The sequence below is a fragment of the Rosa chinensis genome, chromosome 5, assembly GCF_002994745.2.
Source record: "Rosa chinensis cultivar Old Blush chromosome 5, RchiOBHm-V2, whole genome shotgun sequence".
Taxonomy (NCBI): domain Eukaryota; kingdom Viridiplantae; phylum Streptophyta; class Magnoliopsida; order Rosales; family Rosaceae; genus Rosa; species Rosa chinensis.
Genome location: NC_037092.1, coordinates 41711212 through 41736417, shown reverse-complemented (window position 1 = coordinate 41736417; position 25206 = coordinate 41711212). Strand labels below are relative to the sequence as shown.

General features: G+C 37.2%; 2 protein-coding genes and 2 long non-coding RNA genes across 23 annotated transcripts in view; 1 reads left to right on the top strand and 3 right to left on the bottom strand.

Annotated features, from left to right (window-relative positions):
- The first annotated feature begins 3151 nt into the window (after positions 1-3151).
- Positions 3152-4003, top strand: LOC112203846 (NAC domain-containing protein JA2L). Its single transcript, XM_024344755.1, has one exon. The coding sequence runs from the start codon at positions 3152-3154 to the stop codon at positions 4001-4003; it is 852 nt and encodes a 283-aa protein (XP_024200523.1).
- Positions 4004-4424: 421 nt separating this feature from the next.
- Positions 4425-5601, bottom strand: LOC112166846 (wee1-like protein kinase). The gene is made up of 2 exons (XM_024303770.2): positions 5250-5601; positions 4425-4786 (listed from the first exon to the last, which is right to left on the bottom strand). The coding sequence occupies exons 1-2, from the start codon at positions 5439-5441 to the stop codon at positions 4691-4693; spliced, it is 288 nt and encodes a 95-aa protein (XP_024159538.1). The 5' UTR covers positions 5442-5601; the 3' UTR covers positions 4425-4690.
- Positions 5602-5626: 25 nt separating this feature from the next.
- The window catches only part of LOC112166847, a 37509-nt gene continuing 17929 nt past the window's right edge, over positions 5627-25206 (bottom strand). For 10 of the 20 annotated variants that reach the window (XR_002923427.2, XR_002923429.2, XR_005799637.1 and 7 more), the window contains 8 exons: positions 10299-10441; positions 9435-9510; positions 8270-8318; positions 7988-8132; positions 7854-7910; positions 7167-7720; positions 6929-7066; positions 5627-5966 (listed from right to left, as the gene is read on the bottom strand). This is a non-coding gene — a long non-coding RNA (uncharacterized LOC112166847). Of the gene's footprint in view, positions 5967-6873; positions 7067-7166; positions 7721-7853; positions 7911-7987; positions 8133-8269; positions 8319-9434; positions 9511-10298; positions 10518-10673; positions 10887-10979; positions 11168-25206 lie in introns of those variants that run through there. The other 10 variants (XR_002923430.2, XR_002923434.2, XR_005799641.1 and 7 more) reach the window with 10 other exon arrangements.
- LOC112166851 lies at positions 13943-14878 on the bottom strand. The gene is made up of 3 exons (XR_002923440.2): positions 14618-14878; positions 14198-14521; positions 13943-14004 (listed from the first exon to the last, which is right to left on the bottom strand). It is a non-coding gene; the product is annotated as an uncharacterized LOC112166851 (long non-coding RNA).

Here is a 25206-nt window from a genome sequence, read left to right as displayed (position 1 = left end):
AGGAACAAAAGCACTTTGAAGAGGAGAGATAATAGAAGGCAATAATACTTTCAATCTGTTAGCAAGCACCTTAGAAGCAATTTTATACCCCACATTGCAAAGGGCTATAGGCTTGAAATCAACTGCAATTTTAGGCTCTTTAATTTTAGGAATAAGAGTCAAATGAGAAAAATTGCTCTCAGAATCCAGAAGACTTGTGTTTAAAAAAGTCCTCACAGCTAAACACACAAGATGATGTGTATTTAGTATTTAGAGGTATGTGGATAAAATTTTCCATCCCTTAATTATTTTTGTTAAAAAAGAAAAAAATAATTCTCATACGGATACCCAAATCTGGGTACCCTCCTTCTTCTTCCTTCTTCCTCCCTCCCTCCCCGATTTGATTTGCATACCCAAATCTGGTTACCGAAAATCTGATTTTCTTGTCCTCCTCCTTATTCCTCTTCCATCCTCCCTCCTCGATTTGATTTGGACACCCAAATCTAGGTACCCAAAATCTGATTTTCTCCTCCTCCTCCTTATTCTTCTTCCTTCTTCTCCTCTTTCTTCTTCTTCTTCTTTTTTCCCCTCCCTCCCCAATATCAAGTTTTGATTTGGATACCCAAATCTAATTTTCTCCTCCTCCTCCTTCTTCCTTCTTCCTTCTTCTCCTTCTTCCTCCCTAATATCAAGGTTTGATTTGGACAATCAAATCTGGTTTTTTTCTTCTCCTCCTCCTTCTTCTTCTTCGTTTTCCTATTCGTTCTTCTTCTTTGTTTTCCTTTTCGTTCTTCTTCCTTCTCCTTCTTCTTCCTTCTTCTTCTTCTTCTGCAATTTTTTTTTGTCAATCCATGAAGGATTTGTCCTTACAAATTTGACCAAAATCACACTGACTAACGGGAGCTGTAACGGCATACACCGATTTTGGGTCGGGATTGTAGCGTCATGTACCAAAGTTAATTCTTTGAAACCTAATACACCGAACTTCGGGACGGCCTATATGTCATGTACCAATCTTAAACTTTTTCCCCTAAGAAAAGCATATATATATATATATATATATATATATATATTATGTCGACTATGTCTTCTTGAATAGTTATGAAGAGTCATTGTTGCAATAATTATTTTGAGTTGTGTAATGAATTGATAACTAGGCATGTCTTTTAAAATCTTTATTTTTTTCCATGCTCCAAAAATACGCTTAGCGCCTCTCCTAAAAGCTAAGTTCATGTGGTTACATACTTGTAGGTTCGTCGCCGAATTGAAATTGTGGAAGATGATACCTCATTTGTGGGTAACCAGCATCCACAATATAATATTTCCATGTCAAAATAAAATTGTGAAAATATAATTTCAATTTTAATTTTGAAGTTGCATAATTTGAGTCATTATCATGGGGAGGTTTAGGAAACTTCAAAGCATCATTCCTCCTTATAGATGAGAGAAATATGAAAATATTACAGAAGATAACCAAGAATCACACATACGTACAACCCTAAATCAATATGTCAGAAACAGAGTTGCTTAATTCAAGCGACTGACTTTTTAGACTCATAAGAAATCCAAAAACAACATAGCCTTACCAAATAAGTTTGTAAAGGAGTGATCATCTGCAGATATGTAGATGGAGAGAACTTAGAGCAGGAGAGTATCTTTTTGTATTGGCGTCGATATCTTTTGGTTCAGTCTAGAATGGTAAAATGTGAAACCCTTTGATCATCTTTTAAAAAAGATAAAAAAATAAATAAAAAAATAAGTAAAATGAGATCAGGCAATATAACATATTAGATGAGGGTAAATGGGTAATCTAGGTAAAGTCAAGAAGTGATCTCAACTTTTGAAATCCCTGCTTCTAGAAGCACCAATATAGCAACTTTGTAGATTATACCTAGCGAAGTGGGAGATTCTGATTATAATCGATGGTTGTTATTTTACCAAACAACTTTAGCGACTTAAATTGAGAAATAAGTTGCTTAATCCAAGGTTGAACTCAAGGCCAAACTGGGCCTATATTGCACGAGGTCACCAGCCTTACCCAAATGAATGCTTCGCTGCTCAGAAAATTCTTTGGTTTAGTTCAGTATTTTTTAGGCTCTAAGCTTGATTTTGTGTCCTCATTAAGTCGCAAGCTTTTTCAAAAAATTCTTCTTTTACGGTAATGGTACACAAAATGAAATGGTTTTTCCTATCTTGGTAAATGGTAATTGTGACATTCATTTCGATCATGTGGCTTTGTACATTACAGCGTGACTGTATCAGGAATTTGTGTTGACTTTTTGACTTGTTTCTGTGACCAATTAGGATTAGGATTAACCTCCCTCTGTTTATAATAAATAAATAAAACCCCCGCTCGTCTCTCCTCTCTTCTCTCTCTTAATTCTCCAGTTAGGGGCTGATCTCAGTTTCTGAGATTGTATTAGCTTTCCTTGTATTACTTGTTTGAGTTTAATAGAGAACTTTCCTTGAATAAAAAAAAAATAAAAAAAAAATTCTCCAGTTTATTTGTGACCGTTGCAAACAAAACCGGGTTTGAAAGTGTTCCAACTCCGTTTAGGATTAGGATTAGCCTCTTTATAAAACCCACTAGTCACTCTTCTCTCTCAAAAAAAAAAAAAAAAACCCTAATTCTTTTATTTGTGACCGTTGCAAACAAAACCGTGTATGAATGAGTTGTCTTAAAGAACGCGTTTGAGAGCAATTCCAACTCCGTTTAGGATTAGGATTAGCCTCTTTATAATACCCACCCCCACGAAGACTCTTCACTCTGCTCTCTTCACTCTCAATTAGCCTCTTCTCAATTCTCCAATTCTCCAATTCCCGAAACCCTTTCTCTCTGAAATTCTTTCCATTCTCTCTCTCAAAAAAAAAAAAAAAGAGTGACGAGTGGTGGGGATTTAAAAAAAAAAAAAAAAAAAAAAAATCCTAATTCTTTTATTTGTGACCGTTGCAAACAAAAGCGCGTGTGAACAGAACTGCTGATTCCAACTCCGTTTAGGATTAGGATTAGCCTCTTTATAAAACCCAACCCCCACGAAGACTCTTCACTCTGCTCTCTTCACTCTTCTCTCTCTCAATTCTCCAATTCCCGAAACCCTTTCTCTCTGAAATTCTTTCCTTCCCGAAACCCTAGTTTTTTGGTCTCTCTGAAATTCTTTCCATTTCTGCAATCATGGCAATTCTCTCCAACAAACTCCCAGTGGGGGTCAGGTTCCTTCCCACAGACCAGGAACTGCTCGATTACTATCTCCGCACAAGGATCGCCATGGGTGACCAGTTTCGCACCGATTTCGTCGCCGATTGTCCTCATTTCTACGGAGACAAGGAGCCCTGGGTTGTCTGGCAGATCTACGGCGGCGGTGAGTCCAAGAAAGTGGAGGATGAAAATACTCTCTATTTCTTCACCCATCGGAGAAGGCTGAGTCCCACCGCCAAGAGATTTGATCGGAAAGTGGGTTCCGGCACTTGGAGTGGTCAATATTCGAGAGAGGTTGAGGATGATGGTGTTGTTATTGGGCTCAAGCGGGACTTTCGATACGAGGGCGGTTGTGACGAGAGTCACAACGACGCTTGGTTGATGCAAGAGTTTCAGCTTGATGATGATTCGGATTTGGTACTGTGCTCTCTGAGAAAAAACCCTAGAAAGGGGAGCAATACCAGAGTAGTTAATGATAAAAAGAGAAAGAGCATTCCACAACCCAGAAAGCCAAAATCTAAAAGGCAGAAAAAGGAAGGGACTTGTCATCAGGAACAAGGCAGCAGCAGTACTGTTCATCCCAATTACGAGTTGCCCTATCCACAAATGGATGTTCATCCCAATTACGAGTTGCCCTATCCACAAATGGATGATCTAGATTTTTATTTGCCTGAGATTTATCCAGATCTGTTTGTTGATGATGGGCGTGATTTATTTACTATGGATGACTTGCTTGGAGAAACCCCAGTTTGGGAGGAGGGCAACAACTTCAATTTGGGGGAGGAGGGCAACAACTTCAATTTGGTTACAGGAGTACCACTTCTTTGATAATCTGGTTACAGGAGCTAGGAGTACCACTTCTTAGATAGTTCATTTTAATTTTTTACTCCTTCATGTATCTAATGTACATTTTTTTCATTCTTAAACCCAGTTAATGGGTTATACACACTACTTTGTAAATCAATTTCTATCGAATGAAATCAACATCACATTGGTTCTTCTCTCTTTAGCTGTGCAATTGTTTTTCAATATCAAATTTGTTTTTCACTTGGTTACTTAATTCCTATTTCTGTCACACATCAGAGTTTCATGTTCTTGTCCTGTCAAACAGCAAATATAAAGAAAACTCCACTTTACAGGACTCTCTGTCACACAACTAGCTGCAATGAGAATTAAATGAATGACAGAAGGTTTCAACTCGCAATTTGGTCCTTAATAGGATCATAGAGGTGCATCTCCAATCCAAATCTGTAGAGAAGGCACCCAACAAAGGCTTTAGACTTTTCCATTACCAGTAAAATACTCGAGTCCATGACCAAGGAATCCTCAGGATTCATAAAAAATGCACCGCATTAGGAGGAAAATTAGGTGCATATTAATACATGAGGGAGAATTATAGATACAAAATTGGCCATTCACATACTTCTGCCTATTTTACTGGGCTGGCAGACACAAAAGGATGACATATACTATAATACAATACCCCAATCTCTTCAATTCGCAATCGTGGTTGTCCTAGGCCCATGCATTTTTTAGCACCCTGTGGAACATTAGATTTTCAACCAACTCTTTAGCTGATGGTCTGCAGACTGGATTTGGATCCAACATGGCCTGATAGATTCAAACAATATGATGCAATCAGCAACTCCATCACATGTCCTTTTTATTTGACCAAACCAACTTAAGAAAAGCAGGATACTAGGTGCATCTTTCCTTTGAAACAGATTTCTTATGAAATAAGCTTACTGGATCCAACATTACTACTTATGAAACACATATTCAGAGTTTCTTAGCAATTCTTTCTATCTTATATCTACTTGCAATTTCAGAAAACCATACTACATGAAAGATATTACTGTGAATCTATGATAAGGGGTGGTTTTGATCAACAAACAACATTTTCATCTCCCATTTGAAGATAAGGAAAGAGAAGCTGAAAACTTTTGTTTATGCATTTCCCCATTTCACATATACTGAAGAACACGTTCATTCATAAGCAGAAGAACTACATAAGTGACAACTTCACAGTTATAAAGCAAAGCCAACAACTAACGGAAAAGAAAACATAGAGTACCTTGAGCAAGTTCTGAAGTTGCAAGGAGTGACCAGGAAGCAGTGGCAATTTTCCTTTCTTAAGATTTAAGGTTTGAGGTCCTTCTTCCGGTAACGGTGAACCTCTAATAAGCTCATACATAGCAACTCCCAATGAGAAGATATCAGCCTTGTCAAGATCGTCATGTTTCTCATTCAGGATCTCTGAAGGCATATAGCGAGCATCACCCTCTTCAATTGGTAGGCTTTTATCAAGTAGTGTTGCACATCCAAAGGCACCCTTTGTTGGAGAAAAAAGAAAGTAAAAGGTTATGCATCTAGTCTAAACTTTAACCATATTCCATAACAATCATTTTCCACTTTCGAGAGAGAGAGAGAGAGAGAGAGAGAGAGAGAGAGAGAGAGAGAGAGAGAGAGAGAGAGAGAGAGAGAGAGAATCATTAACAAAGCCCTTCATCACCTTCTTTCAAATCAACACAATATCCAAATTGGTGTGATTGAACTGAAATTGGACATATAGCTTATTTGGTTTTCGGTGATAGGTTTATAAGATTCTAAGGCTCATTATATTGGTCCTTAGCTTGGAGTTGAATGACTGTGCCAATTGATTTGGGAATTCAGCATACTTATCTGGATTAGCTAGCAGATTTACTTCCCTCTGAAAGGGTATACATTCAATAGGTCCTAAATTTATCACAACCATCTTCTTTGCACAGTTGCACCCAAATTTGTATAGTCTCTGCATTTCATAACAAATCTATGTTAATAAAACTAATGACAAACAACAATAGTAAAGTATGAATGACTGACTGTATTTCTCATCATAACAGTCAATGCACCTAAAATCCCACAACCAAATTCAAAATCCAATGTATGGGGAAGTGATATATTTGAGTTATAACAAAGAAAATGTTTACTGTAAGTTGAAGTTTGAGTCTTACAATCAAAATGCCAACAAAGGTTTCCGCAGGTATCAACTTCCTCTCAACTCTGTTATAACTGGCACCAAGTAGTTACTAAGAAAATCGTTTGATTCGATTGTTATCCAGAAGAAAGTTCTTCTTAGTCCATTCTTCTAAAATCCCTTTTAAAGATTGTTACTTTGATGGGGCTTAAGAAAAATGAAAGCAGATGAAATTCCTAGCCGTAGACGAAGCAAAGAGTCCATAGTCGAAGGCCAATTGAAAAGTTTATTTGCAATAGCTTGAACTAACTCAGTTATTCTTGCAACATTCATTCACTAATTCCTCCCTAAAATTCAATAAAAATAAATCACTGAACAAAACCATCCCACACTACATTGAACAACCACACTTCTCTAGACATTTTCAATGGTGCAGAGCCTACATGCTAGCTTATGAGGACAGTATCAATTTTACTATCAAAATCCTACCCAAAACCAATACCCTACTATTCAAACAATTCATATTGATAAAAATCCAAATGTTAACAAAAATTAGGGAAAAAAATAAAACCACCCAGTTCCATAGTTGTAGATTAAGCTTGAAAGTTATGAACTTTGAGTTCAGTAACCATTTTTATATAAGTTCTAGGAAGCAAAAAACCCACAAAACCCAGTACCATACAAAAATCAAAACAATAAAAAATAATAATAATAATAATAATAAAAAATAAAAATAAAAAACCTTGAAAAAGGGTTGGACGTAAATTGATGATGAAGGTCAACAGCCATGATATTACCCAGGTCGATTAGAATCGCCGTCGTTTCTGTCTCCATCGCTGCAAGCTCTGTTTTGGTTAAGCAGCTCAAAACTTGAAAGCTGCGAGGTCGTTTCCTTAGCTCTCTCTGTCGCTCTCTACGGCTCTATTCCATCAAGCCTTCCCATTATTGTATATAAAAATAAAATGAGTTGTTTCGCAAATGAAATTGAGTTTTTAATACCAATGCTTCACAGCTGTGCAGGCAAATAACATTTACCTTGAAACTCTCATTGGAGATTGACTTTCCAACAGAATCAAAGAAATGTTGTACTCCTGCTAAGACGAACTTGTCTCGGATGGCTGAAGCCAGAAAATTCCATGACATTTCCTACCATGCTTCCAATGGTATGCCCGGCAATATAAACGACGAAAAACTTGTAACAGGTGTATTGCAAACTCAACTTTTATCAATAACAACAAAAGTGAAATAAGCAGTCTAACCAGACTTTCTAAATAAGTTGCAAAAGTAATCAATTAATTTGAGGTTTGCGATACTCGAAGTTTGAAAGACAATCATGAAGAAAGATAAAGATTGTTTATCAGCTTGGAGACTCACGATGTCTTGCAGGTCTAAGAATAACATGAAATTTGAAGTAGATTTGTGGACATTTTACTTTATAAAGGTGATTACCAAAAAGAAAATGCTTCAGTCTAAGATAAGATTGGCTTACTCTTTCAGTTCAGGGGAGTGTCCTTTTACATGAAAAATCTCATTCTGCAACTAATTTGGCTGCTTCATGAGGCTTCATGATAGCCACATTCTTTCTAATACTGCAAAAATCAAAACATAAGCATAAGAGTAACACGCCACATTTTTTCTAGTAAGATTCAGCCCCAATTATTCAGTTTCAGTTATTCATTAATATGCTCAAATATGAAAGAAAAAATTCAGTATTATTATTACCTCCATTGCAATAATCCATTGGGAGCAATTTGATCCATATATACCACAAAGATCTTCCTGCAAGCATTGAAACATATAAAAATCCAATATTTTTCTTTTGTTTACAAATGTAAGTAACTGGGGACTTGACTTACAGGATTTAGCACACATGTTCTTCTGAGGTTTGAGTATCAACTGGTTCATACATAAGCAACACGGCTATTTAGGTCTTTCCACAACCAGTTTCCAGATACACAATTATGTTCTCCTCCAAAGCTTTCTTTCACAATTAAATGATACCTTCAAAAGCAACACATAAAAACCAATAAACAAAACAAAAAGACCCCACATGCAATGTATATTCATTCTCTTTGACCCATTTTGGGTCTAGAAATTAGGCATGCAATCATGTGATCGGGTTTTGCAACCAAAATTACCTCATTCTCATGGCCAGACTGGAGCAAAAGCAATATGCCGATATCGTGCCTGCAGTCAGAAGAATAAAAAAAAAGACTGAAATTTGATCTCAATCGGGTACAAAATTCAACCATCCTAAGGTTATTTTCTTCAATCTCTGAGAAGATTGGGTAAAAAGGGAAGAGGAAACCCTTGACGGCGGCGGCGGCGACACCGACCAATTACTGCTGCTGAGTCTGATACTGCGTAACAGTAAATGTCGATCTTGACAAAGGCTTCCCGAAGACAGAAAGAGTTGGGAATTTTGCTTATACTGGGAAAGAATTTGGCCTGAGCCGGAGAAAGATGAAATTTGACAGCGATTTGAGAGAGAAATGGAAGGGAGCGATAGAGAAGAAAGAAGATCGGCGGTCGCAGAAGAAGGCTGTTATACCTAGGACAGAAAAGCAGGCCAAAATCATAATTTCACAGTGACGGCCCGGCTCGAGCCGGCACTGTTCATAAGCCGATGAACAGTGCGTTGAGAATTAGTATATAGTAAATACTAGAAATGTTATCCGCGCTTTGCTGCGGAACTTGTCACTGTGAACAACTTGCTCCAAATTCATTTGACATTAAACCACTCTATCATGATAATGTTCAAAGCGAGCAAAACAATGCAGATAACATATTCCAAATTCATTTGACATTAAACCCAAAAGCACTTTCATTTCAGAGACATTCCCAAACACACACTTACTACCTCTGTGGTACAAAACAACTAAATCCATCTAAACCAATCTGAATACTGAGTATAGACCATAACTAAACTCAAGAATTTTAGGACCTTCTGTGTTCTAATACACCCCAAAGGTCTAAATAGAGAAAATGAAACACAACAGGTTTGCGAACTTGCTTCAGCCCTTGAAGGTTTGTCTCTAAATCTCTATTTAGAGAAAAAAAAAATTAAAAATAATAATAATAAAAAAAAAGCCCTTGCAGAATATAATTCCAGAAAAATTCCATTAAAGTGATTCCGTTATATGATTTTGATGAATGAATGACATGAGTATTTGAATAACAGAACTATTAAAAGCAAGATGATACTTCACTGAATTGATAAACATATTGAAGAGATTCATCTAACCGCATCTAGTCTCAACCAAAATTCAACTATAATCAGTAAATAGTCAAAATTTGACTCACAATTCTGCAGAGGTTAGGCTCCAAAATTGAGGCAAATCCTTGCAAGCTAACCACCTTCAGGGATTCCACAATCACACTGCATAAAATGAAGCATGTATATAAACAATAGACACATAACATCTGACACTAAGACAAATCTCAATTATCACATATAATTATGATTGATGGCAAGTTATCTTACAAACAGAATGCAAATATATACAAACCGTTTCAAATTGATTTCTGTGAGATATTGCTGCCTTTATATACTTGTTTATGACAAAACCATTTCTAGATATGAATAGAACACTAATTCAATTCCAACCAGACTAAACAACAATTTCAAAGCAACATCAAGTACTGGCCAAGATGTTCCATTCCAATTAAGATTTGGCTAGCAGGAAAGCTAATGCTTCTTTCGGTTACTAACATTGTGAAACTGGACTAAAAGTCAACTCCAATGTTTCCGGTTAGGTCTAAAGTGAAATTGAAAGAAATGTGTAAGTCATGCTATTCTTTGTTCAAACTTAACAGTGAAACACAAAAATAGTCAAATACATAAATGGAGGGTGTAGTTTACAATGAAAATTAATAAAGTCTACATCTTTGTGTTTTAATGATCTGAATGATTTCAATTGAAACATTTGTGTTATCACAGATGAAGTTTGGACCTTAGGTTATGTTAGAGCTCTACTTGGCTGGAAACGATGATGGTTATCACTTAATAAGGCCATTAGATATATGGTTATCATATTATGCAAGCTGATAGTATTCTTGGATTATAGAGTTTCACAATCTAAACAAAATTGAAGATCCCAAATTCATTAAAGCCACCCAAAACTGCATGTATCAATATTTAAAACCAATAAACCATAAGAAGCTTACCCGGAGCTCAATCCTTCAAAGATCTCTGATTGCTCAATCAAATCCCCCAATTTGATTAAATGGGTGCCAGCTCAATCGGATATTCCTATTTGTTCAAATGAGCTCAATTTCTCCAAGAAAAACTATCACCAGCTCCTTCGTCTCTGTGAAAAGGAAAAACCATGTTTATTCTCTGAAGAAACATTTATCCATGATTCTCACAACATGGGAGAAATGTTGCTTCAGAGAATAAAGATTGTTTCATCAGTCAATATATATATATATATATATATATATATATATATATATTACATATTCTAACCATAGCCAGAGTTTTGAACTTGTAGAAATGTCTATTCATCCAATTAAGTAACCAAATCTATTACACTCACTCACCCACAAAAACCGATAAGAAAGCAAGAAGAATGGAATTATGCAGAAAAATTTCGCTTTCATAGCACATTGCAAAATAACCAATCAGATACCCAATAAGTGCTTACCAATGCTGATAAGCAAAGCAGAGAACCCCGTCATAGCCACATAATATCCAACACAGAGTTTCCCTCTCTGCATCTGTAGTTGTCAACAGAAACAAACCCAAATTAATCACTGTGAATTGTTGTAGAAGAAAAATGGGCGTCAGTATTTGGCCTTCTGGATCATAGTACTAGCTAGAAGCGAAAGCAGGGAGAAAGTCTTCACCTGATTTCTCACAGAGAGAAGCAAGGCGCCGAGTTGCAAGCTTCCAACACTCTGGGACTTTTCGTTGAAGACCCATGTATGGTTCCATCTCCGATTTGGCCTCTGTCTTCAAATCCATCTCCAATTCGACCTCGCAGAAGATCAGTATTGAGCTCGTTTTCTACCTGGTCTGGGACTTATATGCTTGGAGAGAAAAAGGAATAAGAAACAACAAAAAGAAGAGGATAATTGAAAGTAAAAGGAAAAAGAAAATGAAATTATGGCTGGGTGTCCTTATCAAATTGGGGACTCTGGGAAGATTGGGCCTTTGAACAGTTTGATGGGTGTCTGGGCCTTCGAAAAGTCTCTCTGATGCCCAAAACAAAAGTTCGATATATTTCCCCGAATTCTTTTCAAGAAAAATTGAGACTCAGAGTTCACTCGCTACATTGGGGGTCCCTGTATTAAATTTGGGGCTGAGAAAGCTTCATGGATCGAGGAACATGACTCGCGAGGATACAAAAGAAGTCCATGTCCAAATTTGGGCCCGTTGGAAGAATTCGGCAAAGCATGACGCTATGGGTTCCATTTCCGAATACCCAGGCTTTAGTTTTGTAAAAAATGCTCCGGAACCTAAAAAATTTACTTTTGGTACAAAACCAAGAAAAAACCCCAAATTTCAAATGTTCTGAACTACAATGGTTTGATCCCTTCACAGGGTATGTAGGCAATCTAGCGACCCACTAGATGCAACCACAAATTCAAATTGAATCCCTAACTCCATCAGTTAAATTCACCCAAACACCAGTATGAGATCCCTTCAAAGTGATTGGACCCAAAATGAGCATTTTGGCCTGACAAGGCACATCTTGGAGAAATTGAGCCAATGTCAGTGGCTCAAGCTATATATTGTCGACAAGTTCAAAATATATATATTTAGAGGCTAAATAAAGCCTACTATGGAAGCATGAAAAGTCAACTTTAGCACATTTTCCTACTTCGGCTAGGAGAAACCGAGCTAAACAAGGAAAGAGGGGCAGAAGACTAACCAAACAAGACTCAAATAAGTTGAAACTTTCCTGATTAATACTAGACATCCCAAGGATCATTTCTTATGAAGAGTGCCAGAGCTAGTTTTGGGTGGAAGGCCTTCAAAAAATCAGTCCAATTTTCTGCAGAAGCAAAACTGGAAAACTGGACCTGTAAGAGGTCCAGCAGCATTTTCGGCCCAACCACATGGAAATAAATTCTGAAATTTTACCACAGTAATCTACACTCATGGTGGATAATTTCATATGAAGAAGTCGAAGGCTCATTATGAAGTCTTGTTGGAGAAATAATTGAAGGAATAAAGGGGCAGAAACTGACCTAAAACCAGCTCAATATTCACATGTTCATGTTTCCTACCCACATGAAGAAAGCTAGATGCTTTTCTTTTTTTCCTTGGATATATTTTTCTACTACAATCTCTTTAATAGATCATCATCACTTCCATGTTTCTGCACCTTCATGCTTTGCTTTCATTTCATCATTTCTCTATCTTTTCCATATTTTACAAATCACTTTCATACTCCACTTTCATTATTTTTCTTCCACTCATCATTTCACTCTTCTTTTTCTTCCCTATATAAACACCTTCTCCTCTCATTCTCAAACACACATTCACAACATCAAAACATCTCTAAGATGATCTAAGTTCTCTCTAGAGCAACCTCTCTAAGAGCTACTCCTCTCCTTCTCTTTTTCTTAGCGGTGATCACACTCCTAGTCCTAGTCTTCTCATAAGCCGACTTTCAGTGCCACCAAACCCTCTGTCAAAGTGCTTCGATCCTAGTCTCCTTGGGAGCCGATTGTAGTACCACGACCAAACACCAACACCAAGACACATTCACAACAACAACATCTCTAAGATGATCTAAGTTCTCTCTAGAGCAACCTCTCTAAGAGCAACTCCTCTCCTTCTCTTTCTCTTACCGGTGATCACACTCCTAGTCCTAGTCTTCTCAGAAGCCGACTTTCAGTGCCACCAAACCCTCTGTCAACGTACTTCGGTCCTAGTCTCATCGGGAACCGACGGTAGTGCCGCGACCACAACGGTTACAGAACCAGCCAAGCAAGGGTAACGCCCTAGCAACCCAGCCAAGCTAAAGTCACGCTTTAGCAAGTTCTCTCTACTTCCCGGTGGTTCTCGCTCTGCTCGATCTACAACATCGAGTATCGATTTGGTGACGCAAGAAGATTAGCAAAAGTCCTCACCACGAGGCACAAAGAATCCCACGACGAGGTTGGTGCTCTCCTCGTCCACAATCGCTTGAAAGAAGTCAGGTCAAGGGACACCCCCGACGACCACACCCGGACGGTGCTGGCACGCCCGCGCAGAAAAGAGACTGTTGACCAGCTGCAACAAAATTGGAGCCAAACACAAAGGGTATGTAGGCAATCTGGATTTAAATCTGGATGCAACCACAACGTAAACCGAATCCCTGGTTCTTTTAAAACCAAATTCACCCAAACACCTAACCAGAATTGTTTCGATAGGTCATCCACCTGTTGAAACTCCAAAGCCACGAAAACTTGAACTACGAGTGGCTTGATCCCTTCCGGGGTACGTAGGCAACCTGTAAAACAACCCAGGTGCAGCCGCAATTTTTCACAAACACACACATCTCCATATGTTAACTTTGTACTTGGAATCAAAGGGTTTTCCCTTAAAGTGAGGGGTTGTAATTAAGAGATTATTGTTATCTTGAATGGGTCGAACCTGACATAATAAAAGCTCTATTTTGTCAATAAGATAGAGCGAAATTGTGTTGGGTATAAATTTACAATTTTTGCTCAACAGCTCCAACATTCAAACCAAATTCAGACGCAATTGAACTCATAATTGTAACATGCGCAATTGAAAGACTTTTGTTTAAAATGAAAGGATTGAAATGAAAATATTAAGGAGGATCGTGACTCAATTCAATGAGTACTTACCAATGCCAGTGAGCTGAGCAAAGCAAAGAACCGCTTGTTCTTTGCCAATCCTCCCTTGAATATCTTTCTGCACAAAAGAATGATGGAACCCATTAGCTTATTCTTGACGTAGTAGCCTATTTCCTGCAATCACCTTAGCTAGTCTCACTACCAAGAAGCAATCATAAAATAAAGTATTAATAAACACAGAATAGAAAACCTAAAAATGAATTCAACCCTCTGATATGAAATTAGAGAAGCTGATGAGAGAAAAGGAAGACCTGAATTCACCCCAAAACTAAGTAGCTTTGTTGTTTGATCAAATGTCTCTGATGAGAAAAGGAAATTAGGTGTTGATACAGAAGCATCTCCTAAGAGCAAGTCACCCCAAAACTAAGTAGCTTTGTTGTTTGATCAAATCTCTCTGATGAGAAAACGAAATTGGGTGTGGATACAGAAGCATCTCCTAAGAGCAAGTCACCCCAAAAGTAAGTAGCTTTGTTGTTTGATCAAATCTCTCTGATGAGAAAAGGAAATTGGGTGTTGATACAGAAGCATCTCCTAAGAGCAAGTCACACACAGAGAAACTATCTTCTACTGCGAAACTACATAGAACACACACAGATCAAAGTCAAATGGGAATCCTAAGGTTCGTGATTCACTGATGAAATCAAGGAACATCGAGATTGTTGGGTTGTTACATGTGTGGTTGCAAGTGTTGCTGTACTTCTTCGATGTCGTACTGAGTGATGGCGATAGCTTAATAAACCAGGGCAGAAGGGAGGAAGAGAGAAACCAACAGGAGAGAAGAATCCCATGGCCGTAGAAGAAAGAAGAAACTGATGGCTCAGTGGCAGAAAATGAGGGCAAAAGCGTCATTCCATTTCGGTCCCTTAGGAACAGTGCCCATGAACAGTCTCTCTCCTTTAGTATATAGTAAATAAATTGTAGCACTCATGGTGAAGTTTACGCTTCCTGAGACAATAATAATTACAGAGTATAAGATACATATTAGCTTTTTTTTTTTTTTTTTTCTCATTTTGATTTGTGAACTGTAGTGTAGGACATACTCAAATCAAATTTTAAAAGCTGAGTACTATAGTTGACCTTTTAGAATGACATTAAGAAGCAAACTAAAATCCCAGTAATAATCATTAGCAGAAGGTACAAAATGTAGGCAGAGTTTGTAAGTTTTGGTAGAGTAATATGATCTTCCTATTCTGACTCAAGTTCATACAGATATATTGAATTTTGAATTCCATAAGAAGGAGAAATTAAAAAAGAGAAGCATCGAATTTCACAAATTGAAAGTAAATAACTCTGAAAAGAAGGAAAAAAAAAAAAAACCAGACTTGCATCCTTTAATAGATTCTTAATTAGTTTGAAATATGGTTCAGTGTTATCTAGCAACTAATACAGATTGTTGGTGCTGTTTAATAGATGTCTAGTCCTTGAAATGATGTATACAATTACACAAACCAAAGTATAATACAATAGTTTTAGTGTCAGATTTTATGCAAACTATATTTGTGCATGTTCTTTGGTTCAAAACAATTGATAACATAATTCAAAGGTGATCACAAACCAGAGCAGAAATATCCTAACTAACCATAAAGCAAAGAGTCCTGTAATCCAAAATGCATTTATGGCAAGAATGCAACTCTTTTTTCTTCCCCTTAGTTTGAGAAAATATTCCATTTTGAGGCAGAAAGGCATTCAAACAATAAACTAACTGTCGAGCCATCTCACAGGCTACGTGATATCAATGAATTTGAAATGAAGGGGGGTGTATTGTATATGGAATTAGTGGAACTTTTAAAGAAATCTATGGAATTTAAAAGTCTGGGTGTATTCAATATAGACTTTTAACAGTCCATGAAAGTCTTGAGGTATTCAATTAGGATTTTTAAAGACTTCATGAATTCTACCAAAATCTAGGGGTATTCAATTATGACTTTTAAAAATGAATAAAAGTACAGAGGTATTAAAAATATCATTCATACTTATGGAATTAGAAAATCATTGATAATCATGGACTTTGTAGTGTTAACTATACATACCAAACTCCAATAATTTTCCAGCCTCCAGACCAAAGATTTCAAAAAGTCTATCAAAGTTTCCTCTTCAAAAAAAAAAAAAAGTCTATCAAAGTTCTTCTCTCTACGCACGAAGAAGTTTGTCCTTCATCATCTCTCTTTCTTAATTTTTTGTCTTTTCTCTAATCTTTTATGATATCAACCTTTTTTGATACCCAACATGTTCATTGTAGTTGTTGAATGTGATTTTTGTTTTTTTGTTTTTTTTTTCAATTGTGATACTTTGAACCCTAATAGCAATAAAAATGATTTATGAAACCCTAAAACTCAAATATTGTGGTCTAACCCTAAGACCTTGAACCATACTAAATTTTATTTTATTAATTAATTATTTTCATTAATTTGAATTTATATTATGGTTCAAAAAAAGGTTGAACAATTGAATTTCAATTGATTGACTATAGATCAAGACATTGACCGATATTGCTACAATATATGTTAATCAGCGAAAACAAAATTGATGAGAATAATTAACCATAAACATCAAGTGATCTATATTGTATATTTATGTTGTTGGGAGATTAGAATGAGAACAAACTCGCTAGACAGACTAACAATCATTTATTTGAGTCAGTTTCTATTAGAAGATACTGGAGCATTGAAGAGACAACAAGTAATTATTTTGTCTTGTGTTTGGGTTGCATTTGCTTTAATTTTTATTTTTTATTTTTTATTTTGTACATCCTAGGAAATCTGTAGAAGTCATTCATAATAAAGTATATAGATTTTCATGAATCAATAAAAGTCTGTTGCTAAAATCAATGGTTTTAAGAAATCTATAACAGTCTATCAACTTTTTAAAGAGTCTGTGGACTTTTCAAAAAGTCTGTCATTTAAAAAAAGTCTGCACAAATCCAAATACAATACACCCCCGAAGTATATTTGTAATCCAAAACAATTCAAATTGTTTCACTTTGAACTTCTTCCATCATATCCGATATTATATTAATTATGAGAACCTTTAGTTACAATCGTTAATAACGACATTTTAGACAAAAGCAAGAGCCAAAGCAAACCGCCAAATGTAATCAAACTTAAACTGCTATGGAAAGGTAAAGAACTTAAACTTTGCAGAGTAAAGACCTTGAAGACTCGCGCACAAAACAAATGAGCTAAAAGACGTTTTTGAGTAGGTTACATATTGGAGTTAGTAGGCGCTCTAGGGCAAGAGCCATAGAGCTGTCAAAAGAAACCAAATGGGAGGCCTTTGCTTAAAGATTTCATTTTTCAAAAATCAATGTTCTAAACTTTCATATTTGTAGATTAAAACTTTCCTTTTGCATAATTTAAGAGAAAGCTAGCTTTGGCTAAGATGATACACGGAAATGGCAATTGGGCAGTATCAGATTTTCTTTAAAAACAGCAACATAAACTGCAGGAGCCGTCAAAAATCTAGCTTTGTCGCTCATCTCCTTGGGGAAATGAAAGTGCAATTTCATCCCAAAAAAAAAAAAATTTACCTTTATGATGTGCCATTTCAATTACACATTCCTCAAAGGTCCCAATCAAAGTTGTCTAATATTGATGAGATCATGCGAAAATTCTAAGCTTATTGTTTTACAGATCTCTAAGAGGAATTTCCCCACATTACTTCTAATCTTACTGTTTTATAGATATTAAGAATCGTCTGCAAAATCCACAAATCTAGAAAACCAACTAAACAATTCCATGAAAGTGCCATAATCCGATGAGTAGATAACGATTGTAAACAACTGTGAAACTACTTGCACGATACAATTATGTTTTTGCCTGGAAAGACCACACTAATTCAGCCTCAATCATTTCAATAATGGAAAACTGAAAACAAAAATACTCATAAAGTGAAACGCAATAACAATAATAGCAAGCGAAACCTGCAAACAAAATCAATAAGAACCCAATATCCAAGTATTCAATTTTCAAGCATCTAATCATTGACCAATGAAATATACAACCCAGAAAAAAAATTCAAATCAAATTCTCACAAAACCACAAATACCTTCCACTTGTGTTGTTTTAGTCAAGAGCTTCCGGTTTGTCTCTTCTCCTTCTCTTCCTTCTTCCCGGGTTCTCTTCTCCCTTTCTTTCATCTCACATCTTTCTCTGGACAGAAGAACACAAATTTCATTGCCCCAAAATTAAAAAGAGCAAAAATTCAGAAAAATAGAAACAAAAACTGCAATCAATGACACCCAGTAGTTTACTACACCAATCATCGTAAACATGGTCATCAAACAAAATTAACGACTCCAAAACAATGATCATAGTATCAAAACAAACAATCAACAACCTCTTCCAACCCACTATCAAATAACAATTCCATAATGTGAAACACAAATAACATAGATAAAGCAAACAGTAAGCAACATAGACAAAGCAAACAAATGTATGCAAAACACATCAAATTCGTCTACAGCCGAATGGAAATGATGACGTTGCACAAATTGCCCAACGTCAATGAAGTTTGAACAATTCCAACCTACTATCAAAACAATGTGCCAGAAATGAACAACAAATTTTCATCCAATGTCCTAGTATGGTCAAAATACAAACATCATTGTCCTCTCACCACAGTATTTGGTGATCAGTAAAAACACACAAGAAAGACAAAAGATTGAGAATAGAAACCTCAGCTGATTTGCAGAGGAGTCCGAGATTGAAACAAACCAAGTCAAGTTCATGATCAACCAAAGAGTCTCTTCGTCGTCAATCCCAGGTCAATCTTCACTACTGTGCAGCAAAGATGGTGGCTTTGTGCTCGTCTGGGTCGGCTCTGTTTTTGAAGCTATGGTCCTGTTCTTGCTGCTCACAACTCTCTCTCTGTTGCTCTTTTTTGTAGTGATTTTTGGGTTTTGAGGTGGACTTTGACTCGGGTGTAAGGACAGTAGAGGGCTCTAGAAGAGAGAAGAAGATCCATCGATACACATATCTCAAAGTAGGGCAGAACAGTCTTTTTCGACCCCAAGGCACTGTAGCTCTTATGAACAGTAAAACAGTACAACTCATGTTTAGTATATAGAGAAGAATATAAAAAAGAATCATCAAGTCACATTAACAATGGCAAGCTGAGTGAAACAATTGACAGGTAGGGCTAACATTCCAGACCAGAAACAAAACTAGCAAGCTGCTCTAAGGTTTTTATTTCTGTGTGGGCTTCAATGTGTAAATGTATTACAGAGTTATGATTCTCTGTGGACTGTAGTGGCTACACATATGGAAAACATCTTAAAAGTTTTCAAGGTAGTTGCAGAAACATGAAAATTTTATCACCCCGGCCTCCAAATTAAGTCTACTACACTGACATAAATATCCTGTTCTTGCCAATGCAAGATATCATATATTGCAATTAAGTAATCCATATATTTCAAAGATTACAAATTAAAATCAAGTCTACAGTGGTTCGTTGAATATAGCTAGGAATATGTACCTTAATCAAATGGATAGAGATCATCTGCATATGGGTTCATTGACCCTACTGAAAACAAAATTTGAAAGAGACATACGGTTGACGCCTTTCATTCGATCCCCCTGCATAACTAATATAACAATGATAAATTATGTACATGACAAATCGAGACTGCTGCCTCATATCCATTCCTGGTTAATAGTTTACCAGCATTTGCATTCACCTGTAGGAACTGAAGTGGAGCTAAAATAGGATAATGACATGTGTTGACGCTTGATCTCCATAGGCTGCGTTGTTTGCACCAGACTAAACCGACCAATAATTCTTGTGCAAAATGCCACATTAAGTTTCTTCATAGGATTTCAGTTTTATCATTTCCCAAATGAAGCATATGATCAATAGCCAAGATTTTAAGGAACAGCTAAGAATTTATGTTCTACCCCCTCATCTAGAAACCGAATGTTACATAAGTAAGCATAGTCGCTTGACATAAAATCAATTTCCAGTACCTAGTCTATTGTACTGGAAACTCCATAAAATATAATAATAATAAATAAATAAATAAACTCCATAAAATAGCTATTGCACTCGATTGCAGTCATTAATTAATCACAGTATTTATGGTATCTTCCACTCAATTAAACATCCTCACACCTCAACGCTCATCAGCAACCTTTGCCGAAAGTTCGTTCCAAGCTTAGAACAAAAACCTAAACATGTCTTCTCTCCAACCAATATTCTCTTACAAATCCAGTTCCAACTTCAGTGAGGATCAATGGGTGATTCAAATCCGAAAAACCGTAGAGGAAGAGCTCGACGATGATAGTGAAATCCCTGTCTCCATTTTCAACAACCCCAAATCCCTCTTGGCTAGTGACCCGGAATCGTACACCCCTCAACAGGTTGCGGTCGGTCCTTACCATTATTGATGTCCGGAGCTGTATGAGATGCAGATTTACAAAGTGGTTGCAGCTAAACAAACCCAAAAGCAGCTCTAGCTCAAAACCCTCACATTCTAGCACCCTGTTGACCAATTGACGAGGTCCGAGCTGAGGATTCGTGCTTGTTACCACAAGTACTTGGAGGTTAGTGGTGAGACTTTGGGGTGGATGATGGCCATTGATGCTTCGTTTTTCCTCGAAATCCTCCAAGTCTATGAGGTCCAAGAAGGCCCAAGAGTTTCTTCAAGGATGGCGCATTTGGTTGACCATGCAGGAAGGAAGTCAGCGCATCATGCAATCCTTAGGGACTTGGTGATGCTTGAGAACCAAATCCCTCGATTTGTTTTGAAAAAAGTGTTGAAGTTTAAGCTCCCAGCATTGGAATGTGCCAAAGATAAGCTTCTTTCCATGTTTATGGGATTGTGCAAAGAGCTCTCCCCATTCAAGATGAATGACGAAGACATGCCAAATATGGGAGTGAATATCCAATTCTCGAGTTGTTTTCACTTGCTGGACTTCTTGTACCGCCTGATCACCCCCAATTAGTAGCCGAGCCATCGGAAATCACAAAAGCCGTGGGATATGAGGCCGCACAACAACAGAATGGAAAATCATCAGTTAATTCGAATTTCGTCAAACAATTTCTGAAGCAGGTACGGAAGCTGCTATCGAAGTTGAATAAAGGCCCAATACCTCTTCTGAGAAAAATTCCAATATCTGGACCTGTAAAAGTGATATCCGACCTGCCTTGGACTATCCTCTTTTTGACCTTCTTTCCACCCAAGACAAAGAAGCAGTCAAACCCGAAGATGACAGTTCGAGCAATGGCATTAGCAAACCGCCGAAGATAGAGGAGATCACCATCCCATCAGTCTCCGATCTCTCAAAATCTTGTGTCAAGTTCTTGGCCGGCGGAATTAGAATTTCAGACATCTCTTTCAATACTGAAACTGGCTCATTTACCCTCCCGATTACTAGCTTAGATGGGAACACAGGGGTGATCCTGAGAAACTTGGTGGCCTATGAAGCATCAAGTGTATCGGGGCCATTGGTTTTCACTCGCTACACCGAGTTAATGAACAGGATCATAGACACCGAGGAGGATGTCAAGTTGCTTAGAGAGAAGCGTATCATCGTGAACCATTTGAAGAGTGATGAAGAAGTGGCAAATCTGTTCAATGGCATGAGCAAGTCCATTAGATTAACCAAAGTGCCCTCCTTGGATAAGGTAATCGCAGATGCCAACGGGTATTACAATGGTAGATGGAAAGTGAAGATGAGGAAGTTTTGAACACTTTTGTGTATGGTTCCAAGCCGTTACTGGCTTTCCTCGCTGCCATTTTGCTCCTGCTCTTGATGACATTGCAAGCAGTCTGCTCAGTCTATAGGTGCAGTAGCATATTTCTTAGGCATATCAACACCACAGTCACCATTACTTAGTGATCAATTTGATCATAGCTTATTTCATTGTCATCTTGGAGATTGACCCCTCCTAATTTGTGCCTGCGAAAAAGATTAAGGATGGTTTGGTTTGCTTTCCTTACTTTAGCTATTAGTTTTTTGAGAGGGGGATTGCGGTGATCAAAAGATTGCATGTAGTGCTTATTTCTTAACGGCATGGTTTGAGTCTTTCTTTCTTTCTTTGTTTCTCCGGTGAAGTTAGTGATTCTAATGATGACAAGGGGGGCATCATAAACTTGATTATATGTTAATATATAGTTGGGTCTATGATTCATTCGTGACCTTCTGCCATGTTAATTTAACTTCAATATTCTGGCTGTTATTTGTGAATGATAATTTGAACTTAACAATGTCAACATATATACGTAAACTTTTGGTTCCCGAGTCTTGTTATTCTCTCAATCATAGTAACCATTATGTGGTTTTAACCTTCAGGGCTATGATTAGTGAAAGACCTAGATGGAGAATCAAAGCTAAAAGTGTGTGCTGAACCAAGAATAATGGGCAAAAGAAAGTAATATTCATTTGAAATTAATGAATGTATAGCTGGACTTGCAGGCAATTCTAGAGTATGTACGTATAGAAACCTAGCTAATTGATAGACTGCATTTTTTTTTTATCTCTCTTAGGCAGAGAAGAATATTTATGCTCAAAGGTTAATTTCCAGTCAATGTGTTAATGATAAGATACTTGCACTCATTGCTTGGTTGTAATCCTTTGTTGTTTTCCTTAATCTATACAAACACGACATCATTCGAACTGTACGTTGAGACGTGAGATCATCAATGACTTGCATTTGGTCGTTGATCCAGATATGGGTTTCAGTTAAGTTTAATGTTCCCATTTGCGATTAGGATCATTACTGTTAGTATGCACTACATTTATATGATTTCACCATATCATACTTCACAAGAGGCCTATGGAATGGTAAATAATGTAAATGATCTGGAATTAAAAGCTCTTATAAGGAGCATGAAGCTGCAGAAAAAAGCACCTTAATTATCCTAATTCTTAACAAATTTGAAAGATCAAGTGCAATAGCCTAGCGAGAGAAAAACCAATACAAAGTTAATTTTATTGATAAGAAATTGATTTACAGTTCGATGTACTGTTTGCATGACCCATTCTTTAATAGACATAGCATCATGGTTTCTGGTACGCAACCCAAGGCAGCTAACAAGCCACATGCATGCAACGAAGTTGCAATCCTTAAATACACATCTACAAAAAGGACAAGAGTTTTTTTTTGAGTTATACAAAAAGGACAGAGTTGCTCATCCAATCTTATCTTGTTATGTAGAGCATTCTTCGTCGGCAATATATTTTTCACCAGTCGCCAGACAAATGATTTCACCTTAGGTTGAACGTTGGCTTGCCAAATGAGCTTCCACAAACCCTTATTAAGCTGTGTGTTGGACGTAGAAACTTGGTTAGTCAATGAAGCTGTAGATCTAGCCAACTGATATCTGCTCTTAACTGAGTAGAGGCCATGCATGTCTATCAAAATGCCAAACTAGTCTGTCTTCCGGACTTCGTATACTCAGAGGGATTTTGAGGGATTTTACGAATTAATTCAACCTCATCTGCATAGAATAAGTCATCCAACCAATCTTCCATCCAAACATTCGTCCCAGGGTCGATTAAATCAGCAAAGTTTAAATCTTCCAGGCCTTCCATTACTACCGAATGGTCTGAATGTGTGAGGTCTGGGTATCCACGGATCATTCCAGACAGAAATAGACGAACCCGTGCCAACCTGAAAACGAATCCCTAGCCTTTTTCCAAGAGCTTCTTTCCTTTCATTAAACTCCTCCACGTGTAGGAGTCTCCCAGATGGACACTAGCATGCATTAAATCACCGTTAGGGTAGTATCTTGCCTTCAAAATCTTACCAATGAGAGACTCAGGATGCCTCAACAACCTCCAGCCCTGTTTGGCTAAGAGTGCTTGATTAAAAAGCTCCATATTCCGGAAACCTAGTCCACCTTCCTCCTTCGGGACGCACATCTTATCCCACGTGAGCCAATGAATTTTCCGTCCTTTCTCCGAATCCCCCCACCAAAACTCAGCCATGTAGCGGTGCAATTCTTGACAATGATGCTTCGGTAGCTCAAAGCAACTCATGACATACGTGGGCACCGATTGTACAACTGATTTGATCATCACTTCTTTTCCGGCCATGCTAAGTGTCTTCTCCTTCCAATTCTTCATTTTGTTTCTGATCTTCTCCAGGATGAATTGAAAAGCCTCAGTTTTAGAGTAACTGACTTCAGTAGGGAGGCCCAGATATTTATCATGCTTATCAACTCTGGCAACTCCGAACACACTAGCAGTGTTATGTATGTGCAGAAGTTTAAAACATGCATCGAGGTACTGCTTTGATGTATAATTGTATATATCAGTCTAATATGACTAAGGGTCGTGTTTTGGTCATCTTGTATCATAAAACGGTTGGTTTCTAAATGGTAGTTGTATGTAGTTTCATAATTTTTGTTGATCATTAAATATAAATAAAAAATGCATTGAAGAACTGCATTTATTATTATATGATTTCGTTTGTGATATCAATTATATGTGGTAAATGGATTAGAAGCAGTACGTGAAAGTTTAGATCATCTAGAGGTCGATAAGGACTCTTGTAAAAGTCATAAATATTTTTTACATTAAATTCTTCATATGTGGGGTATGAGTTTATGATCCAACTGCATGATATCCGTTCATATCCATGGACAAAATATATCCTGCTTCAAGATATATGATATGTACTCCTAAGGCCATCTCCAACCCAAAGGGCTAAAACTAGCCCTGGGGCTAAATTTTAGCCCTAAATTTTGTATTATTCATTGATCTGACATCAACCGTCTCCAACCTATCAAAGCTAAATTATAGCCCTAAAATATATTTTAACATTTTGGATTAGTTATATATATATATATATATATATATATATATATATAACATTTTGGATAAGTTTATATATATATATATATAAACCAACGGCAATAAAAAAAAAATTAACCAATGGCTAGCTGATGTCAGCTACTAGCTGTTGCTGACATCATGCTGCTGTCACCCTCCACTACTCGAGTGGGCCACCTTTAATCTAATCCAGTTTTTTGAAGGGCCAAATGGCTCCTCCAAGGGCTAAAAATGCCCCTTTAACCTCACATTTGACCCTAAAAAATGGCACTTTACCCCTTAGGCTGTGTTTGGGGGGGCTTTTTTGCTCCCCTGCTTATAAGCACAAGAGCATCTGGCGTTTGGTAACCCAGCTTATTTTCAGGCTTTAAAAAAAGCTGCCCCAGCTTATGGCTAAAAGCAGAAGCTGGCTCCCCCCAGCTTTTAAAAGCCAGAAGCTGTGATGGGCACTGTAGCGGTAACACTGTTCATTAATGAATTTTTGAAAA